This window comes from Brassica napus, chromosome C3 (genome assembly GCF_020379485.1).
Source record: "Brassica napus cultivar Da-Ae chromosome C3, Da-Ae, whole genome shotgun sequence".
Taxonomy (NCBI): Eukaryota; Viridiplantae; Streptophyta; class Magnoliopsida; order Brassicales; family Brassicaceae; genus Brassica; species Brassica napus.
Genome location: NC_063446.1, coordinates 25,440,866 through 25,459,486, shown reverse-complemented (window position 1 = coordinate 25,459,486; position 18,621 = coordinate 25,440,866). Strand labels below are relative to the sequence as shown.

At 39.1% G+C, this 18,621-nt stretch overlaps 5 protein-coding genes and 1 pseudogene across 6 annotated transcripts; 4 read left to right on the top strand and 2 right to left on the bottom strand.

Moving 5' to 3' along the window:
- Positions 1-129: 129 nt before the first annotated feature.
- Positions 130-2,374, top strand: LOC106389078 (ABC transporter I family member 6, chloroplastic). The gene is made up of 6 exons (XM_048752918.1): positions 130-576; positions 675-725; positions 805-1,026; positions 1,144-1,266; positions 1,747-1,923; positions 2,013-2,374. The coding sequence occupies exons 1-6, from the start codon at positions 226-228 to the stop codon at positions 2,094-2,096; spliced, it is 1,008 nt and encodes a 335-aa protein (XP_048608875.1). The 5' UTR covers positions 130-225; the 3' UTR covers positions 2,097-2,374.
- Positions 2,375-2,607: 233 nt separating this feature from the next.
- On the top strand, positions 2,608-5,667 carry LOC106389077 (calcium-dependent protein kinase 2-like). The gene is made up of 7 exons (XM_013829269.3): positions 2,608-3,920; positions 3,994-4,137; positions 4,213-4,365; positions 4,626-4,741; positions 4,819-4,986; positions 5,063-5,287; positions 5,374-5,667. The coding sequence occupies exons 1-7, from the start codon at positions 2,966-2,968 to the stop codon at positions 5,488-5,490; spliced, it is 1,878 nt and encodes a 625-aa protein (XP_013684723.1). The 5' UTR covers positions 2,608-2,965; the 3' UTR covers positions 5,491-5,667.
- A 405-nt stretch (positions 5,668-6,072) lies between these two features.
- On the top strand, positions 6,073-11,662 carry LOC106389079 (nuclear pore complex protein NUP1). The gene is made up of 9 exons (XM_013829271.3): positions 6,073-6,564; positions 6,756-6,802; positions 6,921-7,039; positions 7,261-7,447; positions 7,535-7,828; positions 7,906-7,983; positions 8,069-8,683; positions 8,896-9,362; positions 9,472-11,662. Exons 1-9 carry the CDS (start codon positions 6,240-6,242, stop codon positions 11,354-11,356), a joined length of 4,017 nt encoding a protein of 1,338 aa, XP_013684725.1. The 5' UTR covers positions 6,073-6,239; the 3' UTR covers positions 11,357-11,662.
- A 547-nt stretch (positions 11,663-12,209) lies between these two features.
- On the top strand, positions 12,210-13,815 carry LOC106389081 (vacuolar protein sorting-associated protein 60.1). Of its 2 annotated transcripts, none has more exons than XM_013829273.3 (7): positions 12,210-12,395; positions 12,613-12,764; positions 12,834-12,927; positions 13,021-13,092; positions 13,166-13,277; positions 13,365-13,516; positions 13,602-13,815. In XM_013829273.3, exons 1-7 carry the CDS (start codon positions 12,327-12,329, stop codon positions 13,653-13,655), a joined length of 705 nt encoding a protein of 234 aa, XP_013684727.1. In that variant the 5' UTR covers positions 12,210-12,326; the 3' UTR covers positions 13,656-13,815. The 2 variants fall into 2 exon arrangements, with proteins under 2 accessions (XP_013684727.1, XP_013684726.1); XM_013829272.3 differs by having other exon boundaries at positions 12,248-12,504.
- On the bottom strand, positions 13,740-15,589 carry LOC106388499 (annotated as a pseudogene).
- A 1,313-nt stretch (positions 15,590-16,902) lies between these two features.
- On the bottom strand, positions 16,903-17,343 carry LOC125575341 (protein APEM9-like). Its single transcript, XM_048749492.1, has 2 exons — positions 17,233-17,343; positions 16,903-17,151 (listed from the first exon to the last, which is right to left on the bottom strand). The coding sequence occupies exons 1-2, from the start codon at positions 17,341-17,343 to the stop codon at positions 16,903-16,905; spliced, it is 360 nt and encodes a 119-aa protein (XP_048605449.1).
- Between the last annotated feature and the right edge of the window lie 1,278 nt (positions 17,344-18,621).

Here is an 18,621-nt window from a genome sequence, read left to right as displayed (position 1 = left end):
ATGGTTTCTTTTGCTACAAGGAAGCATAGTTAGTGAAGAAGACGCGCATCAAACACGAAATGACGTCGTTTTAGTTTATTTTTTCCATCCTTTAAAAAAATTATAGTTGCTTACGTGGCATATAAAACACATTATTATGTAATAAGATTCCCAAGGACCTAAACCACGCTTACTCCACCACTCACCGGATAACTTCCGTCGTCTTCCGCCGCAACTTCTATCTCCATGGCCGGCGCAAACCTAAATCTCCGTCACGCGTACTCTATCGCTCAATTCGTTCCCACCGTTTCTTCTCCTTCTCCTCCTTATCACCGAGTTCAGCTCAGAATCTCACCCTCTCGTGTTCTCTTTTCTAATCTCCGAGCTAATTCTCCAACCTCACGAACCACCACTCGCCGTTCAAATACTGTTGCTTCGTCTTCCGTATCTTCCGCCGTCGATTCTGATTCGTTGGTGGGAGATGGCGGTGAAGTGAGGAAGATCCCTTTGCTAGAGGTAAAGGATCTGAGAGCTGTGATTGTTGAATCGAGGCAGGAGATACTCAAAGGCGTCAACTTGGTTGTCTACGAAGGAGAGGTGAGTCAACTTTTATACGTTTGACTTTAGACGAGCTTCAACAGTTCTATACGTGATTGCTAATTGTAAAAGATGTCATCTTTGTCGGATCCTCATAGGTTCACGCAGTGATGGGGAAGAATGGTTCAGGGAAGAGCACATTCTCTAAGGTGAGCATTTCGAACTTTGTCCGATCCTCTATGCTGCATAGTAGTATTTAGTTTTCTTAGAGAGCTCTATTCTTTGTAGGTTCTTGTTGGTCATCCGGATTATGAAGTGACGGGAGGGAGTATTGTATTCAAAGGGCAGAATCTGGTTGATATGGAGCCAGAGGAGAGATCTCTTGCTGGTCTCTTCATGAGTTTCCAGTCACCAGTTGAGATCCCTGGTGTTAGCAACATGGATTTCTTGAATATGGCTTTCAATGCTCGGAAACGGAAGCTCGGTCAGCCAGAGCTTGATCCAATCCAGGTGTGTTTGGCGCATTAGGATCGGTCTTCTTTCTTACTTGTTGTTGTGTGTCTCTGTGCCAGTTGGTCTTTTACCCTTTGAAGAACTGTCTAATTTTGTCTGATATGGCTTATGCAGTTCTACAGCCACTTAGTGTCAAAGCTTGAAGTTGTGAATATGAAGACCGATTTTCTGAATAGGAATGTCAATGAAGGGTTTAGTGGTGGCGAAAGGAAACGCAATGAGATTCTACAATTAGCGGTATTGCTCCAGTTCCCCCCCCCCCTTGTTTTCTTAGTTGTTGCAAGCACTGTATATGATAGTAAACAAATGTAGTAACAGAAGGGAGTTGGGATACTGTACTTGTTCCATATGTGTGAAAAAACACAAGGCTAATGATTAAGATATTTAGGTAGACTTGCCTAAGCAGGTTGTATGAAATTGCTAGAGCATTAAGGATCTATGATCTGTATTTGACTGCAGTCTCGGCTGTAAAGACACATACTAATCTCTCCTTAGATATCCTTGTAATTGAAATCTCTCCAAGCAATGGGGACATGTCCTTATTTTTATCAATAAATTGCTTTGACATGATATGGTTGGTCCACTTAATCTTCAAGCTCCAAACAGGAGAATAGTATTAGTCTCCTTTTCTTCATAGCAATACATGGAAAAAGAATAGGAGATCAGGGAGCACTTAATGCTATATGTTTGGTAATGGTGTCTTCCTGGTCCTTGCAGGTCCTTGGAGCGGAGTTGGCTATACTGGACGAGATAGATTCAGGGCTGGATGTTGATGCTCTTCAAGATGTGGCAAAGGCGGTGAACGGGCTATTGACACCAAAAAACTCTGTTCTGATGATAACCCACTATCAACGCCTACTTGACTACATCAAACCAACTTTCATACACATCATGGTGAGTGTTCTTGGTTTCTTTGGCCAAACCGCAAGAGCTACTTGTGTTTTTGTTTGTATTGGTGGTTCATGTATGTTACTCGGTTTCAGGAGAATGGAAAAATCATTAAAACCGGAGACAACACCTTGGCAAAATTACTGGAAAAGGAAGGATACAAGGCCATATCCGGTTAGTTATCTCAGATCATAGTAAACCGCTCTTCCTTCTGCTAAGAGACCAGAGTGTTGCTTTTGTCTCAAAGACATTGGAATTTGAAGATGGTGTCTGGAAAGTTAATTTTTTTTGGGTTCATTGGTTTTTTTTGTCTGGTCTTGTTTATGAACAGTGCTTCCATACTTTTCTGTAACTAACAATAAATTCGGTTAAATAACCCATTATGTTGTAGTGGGGTACTACAAAATACAACGTGATCGCTGGTGATTTAAAACGCAAACGCGATTTTTCAAACTCATTGCATCATCATCTCCTTGAATCTTCTTCTTCATCTTCTCCACAATTGACTTATTGCTATTAAGCAATAAGATTGCAACTTCCGGAGGTTTATTGCAAATGTATTGCTATTAATCCATCCCTCGATCTTCCCTCCCTTGTTTTCCGACCAAACAACAGAAGAAAGTTTCTTCTTTTATTTTGCATCACAGATCTTATTGTCTGAAATCATTTCCGTTTTTTTTTTTTTTTTTTTTTTTTTAATTTCATCCTTCTCTGTAATGGGTTCGTTTGAAGTTTTCGATTTGCATATGACCCTTCTGAAAAGATCGGAACTTTTTTCCGTGACTGTATTCTTTTCTGGGGCTTATTGATTGTTGATGTGGAAGAGTCCTTTGCGTTTACTCTATCAACAGAGTAGGTTTATTGCTGGCTCATTTGTATTCTATGAGTGGCTCAGAGATTCTATATCGTTGGAGAAGAGAACAAAGTATTAGATTAAGAGGGATTTGACTTTCATCACTTGTGGTGTGAGATCAGATCAGATCACTTTGTCTGAATGCGATTCTGGAGAAAGTTGATTTAGGATTATAAGTATAGAGATATTCTTTTGATGGGTAATGTTTGTGTTGGACCAACCATTTCTGGCAACAGTTTAGTGCAAGCTGTTTCCGCTGCAATATGGCGGCCACGGATTGGAGCTGATCAGCAAGCCTCTTCCCATGGCAAAGGAGAAGCTTCCAAAGAAGCAGCTTCTTCCCATGGCAAAGCAGAAGTTTCCAAAGAAGCATCATCTTCAGAACCATTACCTGATCAGGTTCAGAATAAACCCCCTGAGCAAGTCACAATGCCAAATCCAAGATCCATTCCCGAAGCCGAAACCAAATCAAAACCAGATGCACCTGAGGAAATCAAGCAGGAAGTTGTTCTGCAGGTGGAGACTACAAAGCCTGAGACAACAAAACCAGATACAAAGAGTGAAACCAACCCACCGGAGAAGAAACCCGATCCCAATAAGCCTAAACACATGAGGAGAGTGTCCAGTGCAGGCCTTAGAACCGAGTCAGTGTTACAGAGGAAGACCGAGAACTTCAAAGAGTTCTATTCACTAGGAAGGAAACTCGGACAAGGGCAATTTGGGACAACGTTCTTATGCCTCGAGAAAGGCACAGGGAAGGAGTACGCGTGCAAATCCATCTCCAAGAGGAAGCTTTTAACAGACGAAGACGTTGAAGATGTGAGAAGAGAGATTCAGATAATGCATCACTTGGCTGGTCATCCTAACGTTATATCCATCAAAGGAGCTTATGAGGATGTTGTGGCGGTGCATCTTGTGATGGAGCTGTGTTCCGGGGGGGAGCTTTTCGATAGGATTATCCAGCGTGGGCATTACACTGAGAGGAAAGCTGCTGAGCTTGCGAGAACCATTGTTGGGGTTTTGGAGACTTGCCACTCTCTTGGTGTTATGCATAGAGACCTCAAGCCTGAGAACTTTCTTTTTGTTAGTAAAGAGGAAGATTCTCTGTTGAAGACTATTGACTTTGGACTCTCAATGTTCTTTAAACCAGGTTTTAATCTCTTTCTCTTTACACAACATCTATGTTTGAGTTTGTAACTTTAGTTTCCTTTTGAATGTTGCAGATGAGGTTTTTACAGATGTTGTTGGTAGTCCATATTATGTAGCTCCTGAAGTTCTTAGGAAGCGTTATGGTTCTGAATCAGATGTGTGGAGTGCTGGTGTGATTGTTTACATTTTGTTAAGCGGTGTTCCTCCTTTCTGGGCTGGTAAGAGCTGTTGCATCTGTTTTGTTTCATATTAGACTCTCTGCAACAAGCTGATGTTACCATTGTCACGAACAGAAACCGAACAAGGTATATTCGAACAGGTCCTTCATGGAGATCTTGACTTCTCATCTGATCCTTGGCCAAGCATCTCTGAAGGCGCAAAGGACTTGGTGCAGAAAATGCTTGTGCGTGACCCCAAGCGAAGACTAACTGCACATCAAGTATTGTGTAAGTCATTCAAGTCTAAACATTCGTCTTTGGGGCCGATTCTGAGATTTTGGGGACTAGACGATTTAAATTTAGCGAGAATTTTAATATTTTTTTTGTTTTTTACAAATTTAAAGACCTATTCCTATGTAATTGTTTTTAAAAAATTTGGAGACCATAGACCAATGCTTGACTGGCTTATGCCCAGGATGAGCATAGAACTTTCTTTTCTAGTATATGCTTAGATGATTTTTCCAACACATGTTTGTGTGTGGACTCAGGTCATCCATGGGTTCAAATTGATGGTGTGGCTCCAGACAAACCTCTGGACTCTGCTGTATTGAGCCGTATGAAGCAGTTTTCTGCAATGAACAAGTTCAAGAAAATGGCTCTTAGAGTAAGCTATCTTTCTAATGCTAAACAAGATCTCAAAGAAAGAGAAAAACTCAGAAGTTCTTCAACCCCTCCTTGTAGGTCATAGCCGAGAGCTTATCTGAAGAAGAAATAGCCGGTTTGAAAGAAATGTTCAAGATGATTGACGCAGACAACAGTGGTCAGATAACATTCGAAGAACTTAAAGTAGGACTAAAACGAGTTGGTGCTAATCTCGAAGAGTCAGAGATTCTTGACCTTATGCAGGCTGTAAGATTCTGTAGCAGATCTGTCTTGTGCTTAGGTTTTGTCATAATCTTTGTGTGTTCTGTGTCTTCTGATTCAGGCTGATGTGGACAATAGCGGAACAATAGACTACAAAGAGTTCATAGCAGCAACTTTGCATCTAAACAAGATAGAGAGAGAGGACCATTTGTTCGCCGCCTTCTCCTACTTTGACAAGGACGATAGTGGGTTTATAACCCATGACGAGCTTCAGCAAGCTTGTGAGGAGTTTGGTGTTGAAGATGCTCGCATAGAAGAAATGATATGCGATGTTGATCAAGACAAAGTAAGAATCTCCTTTTCTTTACAGCTTCTCATCTTATCCTAAGCTAACAAATGCATTATATAACAACACTGAATCATTGGTTACAGGATGGAAGAATAGACTACAACGAGTTTGTGGCAATGATGCAGAAAGGGAGCATCATGGGAGGAGGACCTATGAAGATGGGTTTAGAGAAGAGCATTAGCATCTCTTTAAAACATTAGTTGTCATATACAAACCCATAAGATCATGAAATACTTATGAATGATGATACTTATGAATGATGATGATTATGTTTTTTTTTTGTTTTCTCAATATTGTGATGAGAGTTTTGTTATTATTAGGAAAATCTTTACTGTACTGTGTACTTTTATGCATATAAACATTGTTTCTTTTGGGTCTGTTACTTGTGGCTACTTTGATTTATCTCTGCAAATTATTTCTATGTTTCCAGGTTTTACAAAAATGATAATAATCAACATTGTTACAAAAAAAAAAAAAATAACAATCAACATTGCCAGTTGTTAAAAAGAAATATAGATAATAGTTAGTGGGCTGGGCTTTTATATAACATAATGGGCCCCACAACCACGAAATAGATACAAGATTTTTTTCGGAGTCCATTATGTTCTACAAAAGCCCAGCCCAGTAAGTATCGCCGTCTGGCTAAAGATTAAATTAGTGTGACGGGGTATTGCTGAAAGCTCAATCTTAGACCGTTGGAAGGGATTTCATCTAACGGGTATAAATAACCCGTCTCAGTATTTTACGTGACGGACAGTCTCGCTAGTTTTGTTATACGAATATACGCTCCTCTCGTTTTGTGTTTTCGGTTTGGGTGCCACAAATTAGAAAAAACCCTAATTTCTCAAAATTTTCCGATTCCTTCTCCATTCCCAATAAGTTTCCGATCTTCCTTAGGCGGAAAAGGGCTCGTTTGAAAACCCAGGATTCGTATCCTCGTTTCGGCTAAATGGCGAGTGCCTCACGGGGAGAGAGCAGCAACCCCTACGGCGGCGGATTGGGAACCGGCGGAAAGTTCCGTAAGCCGGCGGCTCGAAGGTCCCAGAAAACTCCGTATGAGCGGCCACCGACCTCCGTGAGGGGCGCTGGAGTTGGAGGCGGCAGGGAAGACAGAGGCGGCGGCGGGTGGCTGTCTAAATTGGTGGATCCGGCGCAGAGGCTGATTACTTACAGCGCCCATAAGCTTTTCGCGTCTGTGTTTCGGAAACGGCTCGTCTCAGGTGAAACGCCTTTGCAGTCTCCGGAGCAGCAGCAACAGCAGGTTCCTGAAAGAGGTAATGGGCTCATGATAGCTGTTTTTTTGTTGCCAAAGCTTTAATCTTTGAATTAATTGAAGTAGCGGCCTAGTAGGTATTCTAGGATTGGTTCTGTTAATCTTTCCTCTGATTGGTTGTGATTGTTTATGTGTTAGGAGCAATCATGTATGTTTTTTTTAATATGTGTGGTGTATGTTTTCATGGTTCAGATGTGATTCAGGAGACTAGAGTAGCACACATGGAGAGTACACCTGCTGTAAGTAAATAATCTTCTTCCTGTGGATCAAGAATCTTTTTTGTTGATTCAAGAAAAAAAATTGTGTCTTTCGTTCTTTCATCCTCTGTTGTGTGACCGTGATTTATCTTATGTGAAGTTGTCCATGAAAAATGATGTGGTTCGGATCCAAGAAGCTAATGCATCCGGCAATCCAGGCAAAGGCAAGGATGGATTTACGGATCTTGAGAAATTTTTGAAGGAGAAAACTTTTACAAGGTACACCTGTCTTGGAAGTTTTTGCTTGTGCATATAGCCTAGCATAATAGTAATTATTCCCTTAAGATTATAGAAGTTTCTTTGTCTTTGCACGCATTTAACATTGGTTATAAAGAAGAGTGAAATTTCTAGTCTTTTAACATTTTTTCCTCTTTTTGTTCTTATTGCGTTTCATTACAATATTTTTAGGAATTTGTTGATCACATTTGATGGTTTTACAGATCTGAAGTTGACCGATTAACTGCACTGCTCCGTTCGAAAGCTGGTGTTTCATCCACTGTAAACGGGGATCAAAGAAATGATGCGAGTAGTTTGAGGCATCCACCACCATCGCATGAGAGGGATAGTGCACGTCCAGATAATGGAAGTATGAACGCCCTTGTTTCAACACCTCTCGGAAGTTCGAGGGTAAGGAAGTTGTTATACATATGAGATATCCTAGTCTGTTTTATGCCGATGGCGTACTTAATCTTTTGATTGTTACATCTTTACCAGGCTCTCGATGAGGGCATTGCTTCGCCAGCACAGCTTGCAAAAGCCTACATGGGTAGCAGACCATCAGAAGTTACTCCTTCTATGCTGGGGTTGCGTGGTCAAGCAGTTAGGGAAGATTCTGTTTTCCTGAACAGAACCCCTTTTCCGTCAAAGTCACCTACAATGTCGCTGGTGCCAAAGCTTTCTGGACAAAAACCTTTGGAAAATGGTTTTGTCACCCCTAGAACTCGGGGAAGATCTGCTGTTTATAGCATGGCCAGAACACCATACTCTAGGCCTCAGTCCGCTGCAAAGGTTTCAATGTTGAACCATGACTTTTCTATTTTAGAGTTTGCAACTGGTATCTAATTTTATGGTTCCTTTTTTTCCAGATTGGGTCTCCTTTCCAGGCATCTCCGAGCACATGGGAAGAAAGCTTATCTTCTGGTTCTAGACATGGGTTTCAATCGGTGAATTTTTTTTACTATGCATCAAGCGGATTTCAGATTGGTCTTTTAACATAAGTATCGACATGACTTTTAAATTATTTTGTAGGGTCTCAAACGGAGGAGCTCAGTCTTAGATAATGGTGTAGGATCTGTGGGGCCTGTAAGGAGGATTCGACAGAAATCTAACCTTTCTTCTAGAAGCTTGGCGTTGCCTGCCTCAGAAGGCCCGCTATCTGTTCGTGCCAATGGTGGACAAAACATTACACATACATCTAAAGATAGTGCAGAGGATATTCCTGGTTCAAGTTTTAACGTTGTCCCTTCCAGATCCAAGGATACGGCTATGAAAATATTCCAGCAACTTGAGAAAATGGATTCCCCAAAGGAGAAATCGCCAAGTAAGTTATCACCGTCTATGCTACGAGGTCCGGCTCTCAAAAGCCTTCAGAATGTGGAGTCGCTGAAGTTCTTGGATAATATCCCTGAGAAGAAGGAAAAATCGCCAGTCTCTACTCATCAAAAGCAGGAAAAATCTGGAGGGAGTGGCTCCAGGGAGTTTTTAGCTCTAAGTGAGAAGACTGGCAGTGCTGCTGTAGACACTAACAAAGCAGGTTCCAGTAAAGATCAGGAGACTCGTGTTAAAGGCGCTTATTTGCCTCTCACAAGTTCTTTGGAAGAGCATCCTCCAAAAAAACAAGCATTTCGGATGATTGCCGATGAGGTAACTTGTTCATTTCTTATATTTATATTTTCCAGAATATGCAAATAAGTGTGTCAAAGCGACCAATTGTAGAAATGCCAATCTTATTTCCTTTTCGTGGCAAAAATCTATTGCTATTCATAGTTGATTATATGTTTGTGTATTACCTTTGACCATATTTTACTGCACATGTTTGACCATCTATATATGCAATTGTGAACTAAACAATGCAGGATATGGAGGATGATCATGGTGCAGCACCTACTCCATCTGAAGAGGCAGAAAAACAGAATGTCTTACAAGTGGAGAAACGTGTTGGTATCAGCGTGTCTAAAGGGGAGAAACTGTTTACTTCATCTGAGGCCATGGCCTCTACGTCATATACTCCTAATGGTGACGCCTCTCAGGGTACTACCAATGGATCTCTGGAAACTGGAAGGAGCCAATTTTCTGCTTTACCAGTGGAATCTGTTAAGCAAAGCGTTATGCCCTCTGAGCCAACTTCAAAGGTCATCCAAGGGAATGAGAAATCGAGTATTTCTCCTGCCAAGCTGACCTCAGGAGGGGAATATATCTCTCGGGAAGAGCCTAAAAAAGATGCTGCTGTGTTTCCTAACATCTTCTCTTCACCGCCGACCACTGACTTTTTAAATCAAAACAATGGTACATCTGCAGCCATCAAATTAGAAAAGCCGAGCAGGTTAATGCATACTTCTTTTTCTTCTTAGTATATATACAATAATTTCTTTACTCGAGTCAATCCCCTAGTAATTAGAGTTTTAATTTGTTTACTGGCTTCTGACTTGCAGCTCTGCTTTTGGAGTATCGGAGGCTTTTGGAAAGCCAACTGAATCAATGAAACCTGTTAGCAACAATGCTTCTGGAGCTGAGTCAACTACCTCAGCTGGATCAACCCTCAACGGTAGTATATTCTCAGGTGGAGCAAACGCTATCAGTCAACCTCAGATTAACGGCTCTCTTGGTTCAAACCCTTCCTTCTCATCTAGCATTTCAAATATACCTTCCAATAATTCTGTGAGTGAGGTGCCATCCACTGTGCAATCTTCTGCTGCTACTCTGACTTCCCCGAGTGTATTTGGAACGACTCCGGCTGCCTCGAGTGTATTTGGGAAGTTGCCTGCTGATACTAGTAACGACAGCAGTTCCGGCAACAACCCACAATCAACTCCAGCACCTCCTCTCTCTTCTGCAGCAGCTCCATTGTCTGCTTCACCTTTCAAATTTGGGGAATCTGCAGCAGCTCCATTGTCTGCTTCAACAGTATCTGCATCTAGCGGTCTGAATTCAAAAGAGACTGAAGTAAAGAACCCAACATTTGGAAATATAAACAGTTTCAAGTTTGGTGGTGTGGCCTCAGCTGATACGAGCACTGAAAATACTTTTGCTGCTAAGACCTCAGATATTAAAAGCACACCAGGTTTTATGTTTGGGAGCTCCCCTGCTGTGGCAGACCCTGGTAAAATTAGCTTTGGTGGGACATCCTCTGCGGCTGGTGGCAGCACATTAAACCCTTCTTCTGCACCTGGGAGCTCTGCAAGTCTAGTGTTTGGTGTGTCATCTTCCTCAACGCCAACCCCTGGAGCGGAGAGCAGCAAGTTCTCGGGGACTTTTGCAGCTACCACTGGAAGTAATATTTTTGGAATTTCCTCTCCTGCATTTACAAGCTCTAGGAGTAGCGTTTCTGGAGGTGTAGCTGCAAATACTACGAGCAGTGTTTTTGGATTCAATGCTGTTTCATCAGCTTCTGCTGCTAGCTCCCAGTCTCAAGCCTCAAATATGTTCGGTGCTGCAAATGGTCAGACGGGTAATACAGGGAGCGGAACCACAACTCAGACCCAAAGCGCCCCCTTTATGTTTGGGTCATCTGCATCAGTTCCTTCATTTGGCTCGTCTGGGAACAACACTTCATCGAACAGTTCTCCATTTGGAATGTCAAAGTCTGAACCTGCAGTATTTGCTTCTGGTTCAACCCCTCAACTGAGTTCGACAAACGCGTCTTCAAGCTCTAGTGGTACAACGAGCTCTTCCCTGTTTGGGACAAGCTGGCAAGCTCCCAAACCTGCTCCACCCTTTACTTCCTCATTCACCCCTTCTTCATCTCCAACGTTTTCATTTGGAGGATCTTCTGCTGCTGCCGCTCCAAGCGCTTCTGCTCCCATCACCTTTGGTTTCAACTCGACTGCTCCTCCCACCATTCCTCAGCAGTCAGTATTCGGTATCTCAGCCCCCTCAGCGACCCCTCCCTCACCCTTTGGAAACTCAACTCCCTCGTTTGCGTTTGGTGCATCTGCTCCACCACCAAATAATACAAATGGTTTCAACAACAACCAACAAATGAGCATGGAGGACAGTATGGCAGAAGACACAGACCAAGCCAACAAAACATCCATGGGACAGCAACCAATGTTTGGAACACAGCCTGTCTCAATGCCTCAACCAGGCTTTACTTTCGGAGGAGGAGCACCACCAGCAACGCCTCCAACAATGGCTAACCCGTTCCAGTTCGGAGGCCAGCCGATTGCAAGCACACCACCACAGAACCCATCACCTTTCCAGGCGTCACAGAGTCTAGAGTTCCAAGGAGGTGGGAGCTTCTCACTGGGCAGCACTGGAGGCGGTGACAAGTCCGGGCGGAGAATCTTCAAAGCGAAGAAAACCAACAGAAAGAAGTAATAAGCGATGTGAGGATCGTCATCACTATACAACTCATGAAGAGTCTCATTTTATTACAACAGTCAAAACTTGGATTCCAGAGGTAAAATGTCAAAAATGTGGGTTTTCTCTTTATGCCGGTCTGTCATTTTCGTGTTTAAGAGTCGGGATTTGTGAGGGTTAAAATGTTGAGACTTATAAAGTTGGAAATTTTTGTAATTTTTCAGAAAATACGGGAGTTTGTAAGAGTAGTAAGTTCTGTCTAAAAAACTCTATTGTACTAGTGTTTTTGTAAGGCACAACAAATAGTCAACTTTTCCTTACGTTTTTGGTTAACGTACTAAATTCCTCTTACATTCAATTCGGTTAACGTAAATTTAAACCAAACCGAAATCGATTATAATCTTATCTTCTCGTTGACCAATTAATTAAGGATTATAATTAATTTATTTTTGTACGATTTAACTTTGAGACAAGATCTTCCAGGAAACTACTTCTCGTTGACTAATTAATCAAGGGTTATAATTATTCCAGGACAATTTTTTCGAATAAAACTTTTTAAATTTTTGTCATAAAAATAGAATTCAAAAACTAAAATAACTAATATAGCATTTTTATTTTGAAAGTTTTAATTTTTTTTTTTAATTTAAAATTTTATCTCCAAAATATAATTCTTAAACCCTAAACTTTAATTAACCCTATAAATATAAATGTATATTTTTTTAATAAAATATTTAAATCTATTTTGGTAATTTTTATTTTTAATGTCTATATTTGTGACAAATTTTTTTTTAAGTTTATGCTATAAATTTTTTCATTATTGATTTGGGGTACGATTTAAGCAATGCTAACGTTTTGAAGAAATCTATAAATACGAAAACCTTAAGGACGTGTTCTCCAAATCCTCGAAACCACTTTCCTTCCAAGTCTCTCTCTGTTTCAAGTTTCCGAGATTTTGATCACACGGTGGGTGTAGAAGTAGAAGACGAGGATGAGGAGAGTTTTCGGCGCGAAGAAGAACACAGAGCCTCCTCCCTCCATTCAAGATGCCTCCGATCGGGTTCGTATATATGCTTCTAATCTTCAAAATCGTCGTTTCGCAATGTCCTGTGGAGAATTATGAATCTCTGTGTATTCGATCATCTGAGATATTCGTCGGCTATCTAGAGGTTTAATCGTGTGTTCGATCATCGATCAGATCAGATGATTGTTGTTTTTTGAGATTTCGATTTGATCGAAACTCAGCTTCGTTGCAAATTTTTTTAAATGTTTGTTAGATAAACAAAAGAGGAGAATCAGTGGAAGATAAGATAAAGAAGCTTGATGTTGATCTCTGCAAATACAGAGAGCAGATTCAAAAGACGCGTCCTGGTCCTGCTCAACAAGCTCTCAAAGCTCGTGCCATGAGGCTTCTCAAGCAGAAGAAAATGTAAAAAGAGATTCATTTACGTTTTACAGCTTTAACTCTGTTCAATTTGATCATTTTACTTATTTTCAGGTATGAAGGACAACGCGACATGCTCTATAATCAAACATTCAATCTCGATCAAGTCTCATTCGCTGCTGAAGGACTCAAAGATGCTCAACAAACTGTAATGCATATCTCTCTCTCTCTCTCTCTATTTGTTTCTAAGCTATTGTGGAAAAAATATTGAATCTAACAGAAAATTTACTTTAATGTGCAGATGACGGCGCTAAAGTCTGCTAACAAGGAGCTTAAAGGGATGATGAAAACCGTACAGATTCAAGATATCGATGTTCGTTCTTTGTGTAATAGTTTCAAGATTTTGTTCTCTGGTTGTTGTTTATTCTTGTATTTATGTTATATAGAATATGCAAGATGAGATGATGGATCTGATGGATGTGAGTTCCGAGATTCAAGAAACGCTTGGTAGGAGCTACAACGTTCCCGATGGTCTTGACGAGGATGATCTCATGGGAGGTGAGTTAACTAGGAGGATAACGGTACTCTTGTCTTGCAATTTTTTTTAATTTTTTTAAAAGGGCTTTTGGTGATTTTCTTTTTCAGAGCTTGAGGCTCTTGAAGCTGATATGGGAGACGAGACAGAAGCAGATGGAGTGCCTTCTTATCTCCAACCCGATAATCAAACTGATTACGAGGAGATTAGCTTGCCTTCAGTACCAATGGGACAGACCGGTGCTCCACCTGGTCGAGTTCAGGTTAAGTGTTTAGACCCTTTTTTTTTTTAATTTGAAATGCTTTACAAAGCATGAGTTAGTTAGCTCACGATGTGATCATTAACAGGCTGAGGATGAGTTTGGATTGCCGGCGGTGCCACGAGCTTCTCTCCGGGGATAAAGTTCTGTTGATTCTCTTTGTGGAGTGGAGCTACTATACTAAGCTCTTTTTTAGTCTTAGGATTATAGTCACTTTGTGCATAACATTTTCAACTTTTCTTTTGGCTCTGTAATGGATTTTTTTTTATATTTAAATAATTGCGTGTTGTGGACGGCTCTAATTACCTCCCATATGGTTTAGCAAAGGAAACGAATGAGCTAGCTTTAATTTTTATACATTGTTACTTATAGACTTTCATGTTACCAACAAAATTTAATACATTGGGACCATATAGAGTAATTATCTATGTCAAGTTGTTGGTGGTTCTAGTTCTTTTATGATCCTATAAAACTAGTAAAAGTGAAGATTTCATTGAAAATAATCATTATACATAAGAGTATAGCTTACTTAATGCTATCTAAAATGATCAGTGATGATACTCCCTCCGTTCCATAATATAAGATGTTTGGGAGAAGTTTTGATATGTTTCAAAATATAAAATGTTTTGATATTTTTAAGGTAGTTTAACTTTGGTTAAGCAATAACATTTTACTACATTATTTATGATTAGTTAATTTATATTATTTAATAATTTTATCTTTAAAAAAGAAAGTTTTTTAATCCTTGTACATTCAATCAAAAAAAATTATATTACGGAACAGATGGAGTATTATACAATCTGAAAGGCTCATTCACCTTTAGTCAACCATTTGGCTTTTCAGTGAATCTTTAACCTTGCTGCTTTTTCCTTTCTTATATCCTTTCAAATCTTCAAACTTCTCATTTTTCCTATACTTGGAGCTCTTGAGTAACATAATCTCATCATTACTCCCCGTTTTAGATTCTTCTGATACCCCAACGCTGATCTGATCACGGTCTATGTCATCCTTTCTATAAACCTTTTCATGACTTTCTGATCTATCGAAACAATGATGACTAGATCCTTCCACATATTCAATCCAATCAAGATAATCTTTCTTGGAAGTAAAACCAGAAGGACTTTTAGTCGATCCGTCTGATTGATCTACATGACAGCTTAGTTTAGTAGTAACGTCTTCACCCTGACTCTTCTGACCGTTTTTGCTAGATCCTTCGAGCTGGTCCACATGGTTTATACTTGTTCCTTCAATATGATCTGTAGGATCACGACCCCTAATCAAATCTTCAAGATGATCCATATGACCGCGTCTAACTGAGCCTACATGCCGATCATTATCACCACGATTCATGTTTCTAACCGAACCTTCAAGCTGGTCGTCCTGACCGTCCACGTGGATATTCTTTTTATTTGATTTCTCTTTTAGCGTCAGTTTACGATGCATGGACTCCATAATCTTTGTTACTATAGGTGTCTCCTTCTTTTCATTACTTTCCTCAATTTTTGCCGAATGATTTTCTTGGAAAAGCTCTCCACCGTCCTCCTCCGACTTCATAGACCCGTCTTGCCGGAGCCGGCTTTTTTGAGCTTCACGTACTTGGTCGATAACTTTTTGGTAATTTTCTTCATTTTCTTTTGATCCCAATAAGTTTTGTGACGTTTTCGTTTTCAGTTACTTGGAAAGTTTTGGCCCCGAGAACGTTATAGGGTTGATGAAAATTAAAAATAAATAGGAAACAAGTTATTTATAAAGTTAAAGACACCCAAAAGAAGTAACTCATTTTGTTTATTTACTATAATGTTTAAGAGATTGTTAAATTGTTAATAATAAAACGCGGTTTTAAATTTTAGACAGCAGATGTTACAGCCATCAAGGCTAAGATTTAACACGAGTTTACGACAACGGCAAAAACTCTAACTTACGTGCCAATTTTACCCGAATTTAAAGATTTTCTTGGCAACTATCCATACTTATAGAAATAAAGTTAAATTAATTCTAATTTTAATATATAATTGGATTAACTAACCAGACCTTTTTGTTCAAGTGGTTTCTCCTATTTTTTTTTTTTTTAAATTTTGAAGGTCAATTTTCTTTATTAACATGAAAGATATCTCAGGTGCATGAAATGATATGCATGAAATGATATGATACAGACTAATTCTGAAAGAAAAATACAATCCACGAATGATTTTTTTTCCAATATTCAAATGGGATCTAAATTATAGACTCATATCCGCATGACTACACATGTTTAGTGCCGTGGAGTTATCCGAATACAAATCATTTTAACTTTTCCAAAGTGTGCCTATCAGTGCCTTGCTCAACTGCAAGGGCAAGAAGTGCAACCGCTATGGGCCCATGATATTAGGGGTCTAATTTTTCAAAAAAAAATTTAAAACCAAATTTTATTAAGAACAAAAATAAATATATATTTATTTCTAAAAAAAAAAATTATTTGTTTTTATATCTAAATTTTAGAACATTTTAAATATATAATTTTTAAAAATCAAGCTAAAATTATATTTTTAACTATTAACGGGTCTAAAATATTTTTTTTGCCAAAGGCCCTTATAAACCATGAGCATCAATTTTTGTTGAATGAATATACATGTGTATATATATCAATGATGCCACAACATGTATAAACTGTGTGATGTATTACTAATAACCTAGAAAACTATACACACATATATATATTTATAAATATATTTATAAATAAGATTGAAAGATAGAAATTCAGGTACGACATGTATAAATCCAAGTACGAATCTATAACCAACCAACCAAGTTACATCGTGTATAAAATCATAGACCCACTGATGTTTGGATAAATAAGATAAAATTGGAGCTACCAATCCATTTGTTGCCGATTTTTTGTGAACTATTTTTTATTGGAATGATTGGAATTGGGAAGCAATGGATTTGGTCTTAATGAATATTATAATGTTGTGTAATCAATCATATGTTGAGATCAAATTTCATCTGAATGAAGATTTTTTAGCACAAAACCGAGTATGGAAGCGCACCAATACATAGGCTAGTGACATATAAATACATTTTTAGACAAAACCGAGTATGTAACTGATTATACAACACAATTTTGAGTAACAAAATAGGATGCAGCTTTATTTCAATTCAAAACTAGGTCTTTGACCATCTTCTACACTGTGTGAACTTGCCTCAAGTTGTTGTGCTTGGTATGGATTGAATAGCTGCAAGAGGATTCACTTGGTATGAAAACGCAAGCTTCCAGAAATCTACAATTGCTTTCTTCGTGGACTCCATTTGTCTGCGAATGATCCTGAGAAACAAGTAAACAAAACACACACCACAATGTATATGTTTACATCACCAAAGTTCTGATCATTATATCATAACCATGTTCAAAACTAAACAAGGCCTAAGGCAACTTTCCCCCTGGAGATGCTAAACCGGGTGTTACCAAGCCTTAGGCTTAGAGGACGTGACGACCAAGGTTCATGTTGCTTAGAGAGTTTCAAGACATAATCAACCTCGTCATTAGCCAAAGACTTGTTGTTATTCACTACATCATAAGAAGAATTCTCCTCAAAAGAAGTAGCCTCTGGAACGTTTGCTGATTTGAGAGAAAGTAAAGAATGCAGTCTTCTCAAAAGTCCCTGAAAAAAAAACAGAGATTTGAGTGGTACAGACTCACTCACAAGTTCATATACAAAGCTCATGGAACGATTCAATAGTACCTGTCGTGTTTCCTCAGGCAATGCAGCTTTCTCAACCCATGAAACGGCTAAGCCCATGTCCTTTGTGTCTTTTGCAAGAACTCCAAAGGTATAGAGCTCCACAGCTTCCATGTACTCATCAATACCCAAAGATATATTCCCGTGGAGTCCTTTTGCGTTTAATTTAGCATCATCTAGGATATAGTGGTTGTCCTTGTAAACACATATGCTAAAGAACTATTCCAGAATCTCACGTACACCAGAGTGGGAACCGTTTGATATCTGAAGGCATATTCTATAAGGAGGAAAAAAGAAGACAGAAATTTAGATAGACATCTACAATATATATATATATGTCGTTCTGTGACTTTTGTCTATGCTTAGAGTATGCAGGGAGAGCAGTATCAAACTCCTTCCTTATACTAATTAATATGCAAGCAAATATTACGACGTCTCAAGTATCTAGTCAAGATTCCATTTTTCTCTGACTCGCCTCTTCGGTTTACTGTATGTTATTTTACTCCTATATTTCCGAAAGAACCAAGTATCCTCCCTTCTCAAGCATCTTAAGCTGTAATAATGTAGAAAAGAACAGAATCAAGAAGAAGGATACCCTACCCAGTGAGAAGAACTTGAAGAGGGATAGCTGCAACTTCGCCAAACACTTGTCTTAGCTCATTTACAATCTCACCTGCCCTGACATGACAAAAGACACTTGTTAAAAACTATCACAGAGAAATAAAAAGAGTATACTGTAAAAACACTAAAGGTTTCTTACAACATCCAATTCCAAAGGGAAGCAAGAGGGAAGAAAATAAATGCCTTTTGTGTCCCTCAGAATGAATCTGAAATATACCTGGCGAGTCCACTCCAGGCAAGGATTGGACTAGAACCATGCCAGCAGATTCCAACATGTCATGAAACAACTGATGATCACCAAGAGCTTCCTCAGACAAAACATCGATGTTTCCAAGTGTTTGTTTCAGTATGGAGGAAGATAATGACTCTGCCTCTTCATACATAGAGCAGACTAGGTAGCTAACCAATTAAAAAACAAAGGAGCAATCAAAATTCAAACTGTGGAAATCTCTTTCTACAACTTGTAAAAAAAAATCCTAGAAAATCAAAATGCTTTTACAGGTATGAGATGAGTTTGAGTCATTCGAGACATTTCAATTTGTATTATTATAATAATAATAATAATAATAATTCATTTTTCTATCTCCAGCTTCTATGTAATGGAAAGTTACTGAAGTTAAAAAGCAAAAGTACCTCCCTCAAGACATAAAGTTTCGTTTTTTTCTACCTATGAGCATCTCCAGTATTAGAAAAGAATCATAATCCGTGCAAAGATTGAGAAAAAAAAAATTATTTCAAAATTCAGAGAAGCACCTCTCAGAACGTTCAACT